The 10,263-nt window shown below is 37.8% G+C and overlaps 1 protein-coding gene across 19 annotated transcripts in view; it reads right to left on the bottom strand.

The window, feature by feature from the left end:
- Positions 1–10,263, bottom strand: part of LRCH3 (leucine rich repeats and calponin homology domain containing 3) — a 61,417-nt gene that overhangs the window by 9,134 nt on the left and 42,020 nt on the right. For 7 of the 19 annotated variants that reach the window (XM_035334304.1, XM_035334297.1, XM_035334301.1 and 4 more), the window contains 7 exons: positions 9,801–9,848; positions 8,658–8,711; positions 5,057–5,137; positions 3,369–3,440; positions 2,427–2,475; positions 1,812–1,925; positions 1,073–1,191 (listed from right to left, as the gene is read on the bottom strand). In XM_035334304.1, the coding sequence (XP_035190195.1) occupies positions 1,073–1,191; positions 1,812–1,925; positions 2,427–2,475; positions 3,369–3,440; positions 5,057–5,137; positions 8,658–8,711; positions 9,801–9,848 (537 nt within the window). The remainder of the gene's footprint in view (positions 1–1,072; positions 1,192–1,811; positions 1,926–2,426; positions 2,476–3,368; positions 3,441–5,056; positions 5,138–8,657; positions 8,712–9,800; positions 9,849–10,263) is intronic. The other 12 variants (XM_035334300.1, XM_035334308.1, XM_035334311.1 and 9 more) reach the window with 8 other exon arrangements.

Below are 10,263 nucleotides of genomic sequence, written 5' to 3'. Positions count from 1 at the left end.
CTTATAGTTTTAAAAACCAAGGTAGTTAACAGTTGTTTCAGGGAATTAATACAAATTCAAATCAGGCATTTCATCTTACGTTTTATGTTGCATGAGTTTCTCTGAGCTATGCTGTATCTTAAATTTTAAGAATACAAAAGAAGATTTAGGCTTACCCAGGAAGCAGAACAAGAGAGACTGCATGCAAAGCATTCCAAGATAAGACATCAAAGGCTCTACAAACATCATCAAGTTTTCTTTCATTTTACTTAAGAGAACTTTCTCTTCAGAGAAAGGAGATTGTCCTTACTTCAAAATTTGCAAAGAGAAGGAACTCTCTCTGTCCATCTGGAACGCTTACGGCTTTTAAAATCGGCTTTAACAAACAGGAATTCTTTCTTCTTGAGAAAGCTCAAAGCATTAGAACACTTCAGGGAAGCCCTTCATGCTCACCAGAAACATGCCTGGGGCCAAGCAGGGCAGTACCTTAATGGCACATGGCATATTCACCACTGTACCTGGACACAAACCAGGGCCTACTGACCCCACACAGACGAAAGTAAAAGCACAGGGAATATTCATGCTACAGTTATTCTATACATAACTAAGGATAGCTAAAGCAAGAAGCAATGGATGGATTCAGAACACACAAGGACACCACGCTGTCAGCATTACTGGCAGTAGCCTCTGCATTCCGCTTGCTTTTCTGTGGGGGCTTTACAGCTGAGTTTTTAAAAAGCGATTAAAAGGAAGACATTGTGGGAGCTTTCCAGGCTTCTTAACAAGTGGGAAGGGTGATAAGGAAGTAAGTACATATTTATTTTAAAAGCAGAGATCATTGGCTGTTCAAAAGCAATAGTCAGGACTGTATATTCTACAGCACTTAAGCTAACTTTATTCCTCCACAACAAAGTGACCACCATTGCATCCATCTGAAAGAAACACTCAGATTGCACGGTGCCATTTCATTTTGGTCAACCCCTCACCATAAATGGTTCATTGAAATCAGTCCAAAGCACCAGGGCAGCCTTAACATGATGGCATGCAACGCATTTACCAAGACATCCACACACTGGTTTCTGTAAGCGCTTACCTTACGGAGCTGCTCTATTAGCTCCAGCTCCTCTTCGCGCTGTTTGGAGTTTTGTCTGACTCTGGGGTCTGCACAGTCATTAGCGGGAGACAAGGCATGTGGAGAAGATGAAGTAACCACTAAAAAGTCAGCATAAAGGAAAAAAAAAAGCCAGTAAGCATGGTTTGGCTGACTGTCCTTCCCTGCTGCACTACACAGCACACACCACGTTCCATAAGGTGCACAGCGTATTCCTTTTCTCAAATCTGTTTCTTTCATTAGCTTATTCATCTATCAAGCTAATGATCTACTGATCTAAATGAGGTGTTTCCATAACACGTTCCTTTTTGTTTAGATTTTGTTTCTGTTGGCTAATAATCATACACAAAAAGATGACAAAGTTTTGACAGATGAATTATGTTGAAAGAGTTCAGTCTTTCTACAGAAACTGCAATTTTGTTACGTGCTACTATAGCTGCCCTCACCACTTGTTGAAGCCTTGTGTGGCATGTCCTTAAGTGTAAGCACAGACCAGGAAGAACAAATTCCCACGTTTCCGCAAATATGATAAAAGAATATTTGGCAGCTCTAAATAAAAAACTGCTTATTCACAAAGTATGTAATGCTATGTGTCTATAAATGGAACTCTAAAACTGGTTTGACAATATCGACCCAAAGTAATAGAACAGTGCAAACCTAGGCAAGGCAGATATTAATAAAATGTAGCAAAACCAGCTAATTTCTGAGCTATGTAACCTACCTTTGTTTGCTTCATCCCTGACAGCTGTTCGGAAAAGGAAACTCTCAGGTCGCTGGGAAGGGTTTCTATAGGAAGGCGGGGCTGCATGACCAGGATATGGAGGGGAAAGGTGGACTAAACAAATGCGGAAAGGCACAGGAAAGGAGGAAGAAGGAAATGGTTAGAGTTTAAATAGAAAATGGGTTCAGCAATGTGGTAAATAAAAAGAACAAAACAAAAATTTTAATATAATGACAAAATAAATTACATGCATGCATGATAAAAGCACAGAGCAGGAAAAGGCGCTTTCAGGGACACTTGCATGCAAAGCACATTCCACATACCACTTCCAACAACTGTTCTGACTGCTGCTGAATGCATCTGTGGGCCAAAGCTTGCAGGACAGCCTAAAGCAGCCAAACCCTACACTCTCCCTGAAGACATGCTTCACCCCTGCTGTCTCTTCCCTCATGTGTTTCCAAGGAGACCCAAATAACCGGGTAAACTATCAAGCACAGCAGTGCCACATATGAAGATGGGAAGCTATGCTCCCTTCTCCTCATAGCACTAATATGCAAAGCAGCCATTTTGATCTCTTTTTTTTTTCCCAGAAACTTTACTGCCTTTCCCTGTTACCTGTCTGAGTGGTAGGTGAGCCAGGAGAGATGGTAGATCTGTCATCACTCTGTGGATAAAAAAGTAAAAGAGCGTAAATGGTCCTAATCTGGAAAAGCTGTGACCACATTTTCATTTAATATGTTTTAAAATAGGCTCCATCCATCTAAATATGCTTCAGAAAAAAAAATGTGAAAAAAACTCAAACCACATTGTTCCCCACAACTCATCTCTGCAGAAAGCAATGAAGCTTTTTCGTTTGCAGAAATGACACAATTGCTCTTCTCCAAGGAAAAAACAAAGATCAAACAGCATTGACAGTGCAATGACAGATCTATATTTACTCTTCCATCCAACCCGAAATTTCAAAGTATTCTTCGCAGAGGGGACACAGAAAAGCAGATAATTAAATTAACATGCAGAACTTGCATAACAGAAGCACTGAAGAATACACAGCCTCTTTGACATCGCTGGTAATGCAAAACTGCTATTCACTGAACATCACTCTCCCTAGAGAAACACACTGTGGTGTACTATGGTGCTTAACATAGACTGGTTACTCATGATGAATGCATTCAGTATAGCAGTTTCCACAAAAGAGGAAGAAATAAAGGATGTCTATATTCAGTGATAAAAGCAAGGTGGTAAAGAACAGAACACAAGTATTTTTGATAAACTCAACTTGGTCAACAAAAAAATCATAAATAAAAAGCAACATCAAAGACAACCAAGAACCCCTTGGAGCAGAGATGGGTTACCATGTTTTTATAGCTTAGGCCTCCTGTAGACACAGCCTAAAGCTAAGATGAGGTAATACCTACTACAATTTAATCAGTTAAATCAGATTCATCCCCTACCTCAACTTTTGACTAGAAGCTGACAGACTAACACCCGTTAAAACAGATGTGTGGATCCAAAAGTTTTTTGTTGGCTTTATTGGTGAATGATAATAGCAAGAGGTACCTTGACAGGACTGAAGGTAGAAGCATTGGGCAGGCTAGTAGCACAGCTCTCTTGATTCAACCCTGAGCGTGACTGAATGCAGAAAGAAAGAGAAGGCAGCAGCAGTGTTAGCAAACGGCTGAAAGGTCACATGCAAAGGTGGAATCGAGTAAACGAGTTAGAATGGAAAAAGTGGTCATCATGGTCACGTTCTCAGAAATATTCAACAGGCAGAACACAGAAACAACACAAAATGACTTGCCGAACTAAACTGCTTGCAGAGATAAAAGCCTTCCTACTTTCCTGAACTTTCTGGCTAGAAACAAGTTTGGGAGATGAAATATTCCTTTTTACACACACAGCGACATCAGAAGCAGAACTAAATAAATAGGTAAGACCTTAATAAAGAAACACCTAAAGTAATACCTGTGTCATCAGACTCTAGACCCAAAAGAAAAGTTTACCCTGTAGCAGTATGTCCTGAGCCACTATTCAGAACAAAAGCTTTCTTTTGAATGTTTCGAGTATGCTGTGGATTTTAGTAAGTTAATTTCTCATCAGTGTTGTAAAATTAGAGAAACTTGCATCTAATGGACTAAAGAAAACACATTTGGTCTGACACAAACACTTAATCCTAATCTTTGTGAGTTACAGAGAAAGTAAGAAAAATGCTGAGGTTGAATTTAGCTCTTGGAGAAGATGTTAGTGTGAAGATTTACAGTGTTGTCCAGAATGAAGTACTGACAAACTTCAATTATAACCACTAGATTAAAAACCACCAAAACCAAACAAAAAACAACAAACAACTTTTCATGTTTTCAGAATGGGAGCTCCAGTGTGCCAATACTCATCTGTCACTGGCAGGTGGATCTCGAAGGCCAAATTCTGTGTCTCCGTGACCCCTTCAGCCAACGCTGCTGTTAAGGTACATGCAAGTGGTGTGGTGACACAGCAATGAAAACATCATCTACTAGGAAAACCTACACTTCAAAGGTGTAACAGCTGCCCAAACCAAACTTACATCACGGAAAAGCCCAGCAAAGCATATGTGGGGTGCTTAAAGTCTCAAGCACTTCAAATAAAAACCTAAGCCTTTCCTTTAAATTTTAATTTCTTCCCCTCTGGTTATTGCAAGCATACTTAAAACATGAACATTTGAGGACTGAACGACTCAAGAACGAACTGATACTTTCTGAAATGGCATTCAAATTGTGAAGTGGAAATTCGGCACAGGAAAAACACACCAAATGACACCTAGAAACTTCATAGATGTCAACTACATGCTTTGGGGTGTTAGTATTTTCAAAGGCTTGCAACTATTCTGCCGTTTCAGAACAGTACAGCCAGGAAGGACTAGGAGGACAAGTCTTACACAAACATCTTCAGGTCCTACGTAGACTTATTAGCTGATCCTCAAAACAGCCTCTTCTCTGTAGCAGCGCAAACATTTTTTATTGGCTTTTGTTTGAGGAGTTTAAAAATATCACATCAGCAAATTGTATATTGTATTTAAAGCAATAGAAAACAATATGCTGGTCTGTAACATTCACGTAACTGTTTATTCCTCCATAAGAAGAACAAGACAACCTTGGCACAGGCTAACAAGTAGTCATCACAATCCACACACCCACCAGCAGGCACAGAGAGGGGCAACACAGCACACCATAGGGTAAGACAACCACAACAGCAACACACCACATGCTCTTCACCTGTTTGCGAGTCCCTGGCCTTCTTTTAATGGTATTGGTGTTATTGTCAATCTCAAACACAAAGAGAGGCTCAAAGCCATTCTGTCAGGGACAGCAAGGGAAGAAAGGGAGGAAAGAGAGGAAGAAGTGAGGCAAAGAACAGCTGTAAGAGAAGGCAGCCACAACACAAAAGGAACCAGGATGCTGCAAATTCAGCCTCACAACACTGCTGCACATGCTGAACTTCTGCTCTAGCTCTGAAGTCAGAGAAACCTCCCCAAGCCAGAAACAACTGTAGAGACAGGGGATGCCAAAGCAGAGCCCAACCACGACTCTGTGCTAACCAAATAAAGACATTTTAAGTGAATTTGCTTATTAGTTGCCTAAATGAACAAATTGATGCCAACTGTCTGACAGAAAACTCCAGGGAACAGGTTAGTATACCTCTCATTCTGCTTACATTACTCACACCGTTACTACTTGTAGCACACTGATGCCCCAAAGCCTTATCTTAAAATGTTTCAGGAATCCTGTGTTAACTGTGACGTGATGGTCTCAGGCCATGTCTGAGACCACAACAAGAAAACACAACACAACGAAGGCAGCACAACGTAGCAGTGACACATGGGTTATGGAAGGAAGAGGTCACACCAGCTGTCTGATGCTTATCAAGTGTTTCACAGAAACAGTTTGACAGAAAACAAAGGATGGTACCTTTTATATTTGTTTCTGATAGTACTCAGCTTGCAACATACAGTATGAAGGGGAAAAAAAAAGAAGGTATTTGGGGAAAATGAGATTCATAAGCAATTGGGGTTGAAAACTTTAGCCAAGTCTGAAGCCTCAATACTGCATTAACAAGAAATCTCTAATGTAATGAATGAGCCTACCCTGGTGAGAACAGCAAGCAGGATATGACTAATACAAGACTTCGAGGTCTACTGCAAATTTTCTCAAGAGAGGCCATTGACTATATTTCTTCAGCACAGTTTTAGCTAGCCTGGCTATTATAAATCAACACACCGAAATCTGTCAGAGCGCACGCTGAGGTCCTATAACCAAACCCTGTTTTGCATCAAATCACAGGCATTTTGAAGAAACACAGAAGTAAACTATTAATATTCACAGAAGGTATGGAAAGTCATTTTTTAAGTTGAAACAGATTGTTCTCAAAGTGTTTGTAAGTAGAAAGAAACAGTAACATGTGCAAAGTGAATGCATTTTAGTTTGTGATAAACTGCAACACAGAGGACCACCAAAAGAAACATGGTGTAAGATTTACAAAGGAGATTCACAACTTGAATTTTGCTTTTAAGAAAGTTTCTGTAGTAGCAGTAACTGCACCAGAACAGAGACGAATCAAAATAAAGGACAGCTCTCTTGCCTTCTACCTATTAGATTTTTTTTCCCATTACATCTGAGATGAATATATATTTGGAGGAAAAAAAAAAAGCAAGTAACTGCTCAGTTTATAGAATTATCTTCTTTTACTAAACTTCTATGTCACATTCTACTCTTTTGCTAAAGTATTATTCCCACACCTTAAAACTGGAACAAACAGTGGAAAATCTAATGGCACACAACTCTATTATTATTTTTAATTAGCCTATCTGCAAGTTTCTATATCCAAAAGTTTCCGAAGTTAATCGGTAAAGTTTATTCCATTGCATGCAGTCTTTAGGCAGTCTTTAGGCAGTCTTTAGGCAGAGAGAGAAAATAACAAAGAGGAGCGTATGTCAATGGAAAATGTGCACTGAGACCTGCCATTACCAAATGGTATTTTGATAGGAAATATACCTCACTTCCCTAAAAAAGAAAAAAATCATCCGAAGAAATTAGATCTAACTAAATTTCAAATTCATAAGGACAAGAGAAATGCCAAATGAAATGCAAAAATTAAGAAAGGTAAAAGAATTTAAACTCTTACAACAGACTTGTTTTTTAAGCAAACTAATGCTTGCTTAAAGCAACTTGTTGTTGACCAAGTTTTTATCATACATTTGTGGAAAAAACAAAACAAAACAAAACAAACCCTACAAATTCATGACCTAGTCAGAGCTTAACGTTCTTGTTCAATAATCACCAGAAGCAGCTGTCCTGGCTTACGTCATCATCAGGCACAATATATATTTCCACTACAATATAGATCTGCAGATCATAATTCAGCAGGTCAGAAAACCGGTGTTTCCTATACCGAAACCACCATGTACAGGATGCGTAGTGTAGTGCTGCTGAAAAGAGCAAGGAATTAAAAGAAAAATGAATACAGAATTTATCATTTTCAAACCCTGTTCGATCTTTCCCTATCAGCCTGGGAAGGGGCGAGGTAAGAGAGGGGGCGTGTACGTGTGTGTGAGAGAGAGAGATGCAAGGATTTAACTTAGATAAAGACACAAAAGAAATCAACATGGATGGAAGCCAGGTAAAACAATTTCTGAAAATTCTTAGTCACGTCTACAACCTAAAATTCAATCTATTAATTTACAACAAAAAACACGGATCACACAAACAAAAAGAAATGGGGTCCTTAAAATGTATCTTTAAAATACATTCCAAAGATGAATTCACTGACAACAGAACATCAATATTTAACATGAACCACATCTATTCTCCTGGTTCTTATAACCTAAATATAAAAGCACATTTTTATATGCCGATTGTGATCTCTCTAAAAAGGCACATGCGTGATCACAACTAAATCTCTCCACAACATTATGAGCCTTCTTTTTCTCCCTCACAGTGCTACTCATGTGATAGCAGGAAAACCAAAAAGGCTGAATAAAGAGACAGTAAACACCTTGACCAACATGTTCTGAAGAGATATATTCTAACTGACAGCACTGCCTAAAGAAAATTTAGGCAGATAATGGATGCGCATTTATTAAAAAAAACAAATCTCAGTCATGCAGTCATGCAACAGCAGGCAAATCAAGTGTATTTTTCTTTTATAGGCAATGATTGTGGCATTATATTCTTTAATTATGCTACATCACTAAGATGCCATAAAAGAAAAAATAGCATAAAACATGAAAGGGAGTACATAAATGTTTTTATTTTTACTAGTGCTCAAAATAGATTATTAAGACATCTTCATCAACAAATAGCAAGAGGGTATGAGGAATATTTCATGACTTTTAGTATTGACATGTTCAGCAGTTTTTCCCTTTGCTATGATATGGCTACCATGACACTAAGCATTTCTAATGACCAGGTGCAGGATGCAAACGAAGTTGAAGTAGAAGGCTGTATTCAAAGCATTAAAATTGTTTACTTGACACTGAAGAGCTCATCAATTAGGAAGCAAGTTAAACAGAGAAGAAATCAATCTGGAACTACTAGAGGAGGATTTTGAATTTTATAAGCTGTTCTTCACTATCAGTCAGTTTCTTCTTCTCTAAACTTTATTTTATGAAAAAATATCACTATATTATTATAACAAATAGCTGACAGTACAAATATCGATATATTCCAACTAAGTCACTGTTCAAAGAAGATGGTCATGTTTTATGCTATTTAGATTAGCTCTAAAATAGTTTGTCTAATCTGAGGCAACCATAACATGTAGCTATTTTTATGCTCTAGAATCTGCCAGATAAAAAGGCCATTGCGTGCAGGGTCTTACCACTAACAAGGCACTATCATCAGTATGCTGAGACCTTCTGGATGGAAAGGGACACTGGGAGGTGGGAGAGATGGAGTAATGTCAGAAACAAACAGAATGACAGTTGTGAACAGACAGACATTCAGGGACACGTACTGCTTGTTTATAGCATTTTGAGGCATTATTTCGACAGTTCTATACAGTATACATAACTGTGTAGGAATATATAGCCACATGACCCATGAATTACAGTATATTCATATCACTTAAGGAATCAATTATTCTGCTCTGTGTTGTCTCAGGCAAATACAGACAACTACGTATTCACAATTCTTACTGTGGCAGAACAAAGGACTCTTTAAAAGAATAAATTAAGAACAGAAGAACATTAAGAAGGAAAAGAAGCAAAAATTATTTCAAATACCTCATGTTTCAGTAATTTTCAAACAAAAAAAAGGTGAAAAATGCTTCTGAAGAGCTATTTGTAAGTGTTACGCTATTAAAGGTTTTGATCTGATTAACACTGCCATGTGAATTATCTTCCCCAGACAAAAGTGAGGATGGCAAGCAGTGGAAGAGCTATTACCAAACAGAAATGTGGTGCAGAGTGAACAGCTGTCATTGGCTCAGGTCTGTATACTTTAGAAGGCTGAGCCTTGTGTAATTTTTATCTCCTATTTACTCACTGCTTTTAACTATAAAACTACACTAAAATAAACCTTTTTTAAAGAATAAATAGATAACCCTCAAAATAAAAATGGTTAATCTTTCTGGGATAACTGGTAATGTGAGAGACAAATAGGAGAAAACTGGTCAATGAAGGAGAAACAACCGCAACACAAAATCTTGTTTGAATACTCCCATTAGAAATTTAACTGTACTGTTTCCAAGCAGCATCTTAAAATGGAACGTGAAATCTATTTTCTGTATAGAACATAGAAAACGTACAAAAAACAAAATACTCAGACAAGCAATCTACATGAACAGAAAGAAATACTAAACTGGTCCATAAGAAAAAAAAAAAAAAAAAGACCAACTCAGGGCCTATTAGATGTGAAAAACTTATTGTTATAACCCATTCCTGAAGAGTTCTCAACAATCAGGAAAATCTCTGATGGAGAGATCTGTTGCCAAACCCAATTAATACTTATGTTGGAGTCTTACCTCACTATCCAGAGGACTTTGCTTCTGGGTACTTAAAGATGCTTTTTGCTATAGAGAAAAAGGAAAAACGAAAGACAAATTTAAAAGGATGTGACAGAGAAACAAAAGCTCTGAACAGAACAGCATAATTTAGAAGTGTTTTAAAACACATGAACTCCTAGTTTTTAAATAAAACATGTACTGGGGAAATTTCAAGTTTCTACTGAGATGAAAACACTAATATTATTAGTCAAAAAAATACCTTTCATTCTGTATGAAAACAAAAACCCAAATTATTTTTGCATATTAAAAGATGCATAATAAACCAAAAATATAACCCAAGGGAGTTATTTCATTGCTGAGAACAAAGTGCTCATGAATAACAAAGGCAACAGAAGAAGAAGAAAAAAAAAGAAGGCTTGTCAATGAACAAAATGCATCCTAAATATCTTAAGTCTTTAACTGAAAGACTGAGCTGAATTTT

This window comes from Oxyura jamaicensis, chromosome 9 (genome assembly GCF_011077185.1).
Source record: "Oxyura jamaicensis isolate SHBP4307 breed ruddy duck chromosome 9, BPBGC_Ojam_1.0, whole genome shotgun sequence".
In the NCBI taxonomy this organism is placed as follows: domain Eukaryota; kingdom Metazoa; phylum Chordata; class Aves; order Anseriformes; family Anatidae; genus Oxyura; species Oxyura jamaicensis.
The sequence above is the reverse complement of the archived record's forward strand: the minus strand, read 5'-3'. Positions and strand labels throughout refer to the sequence as shown.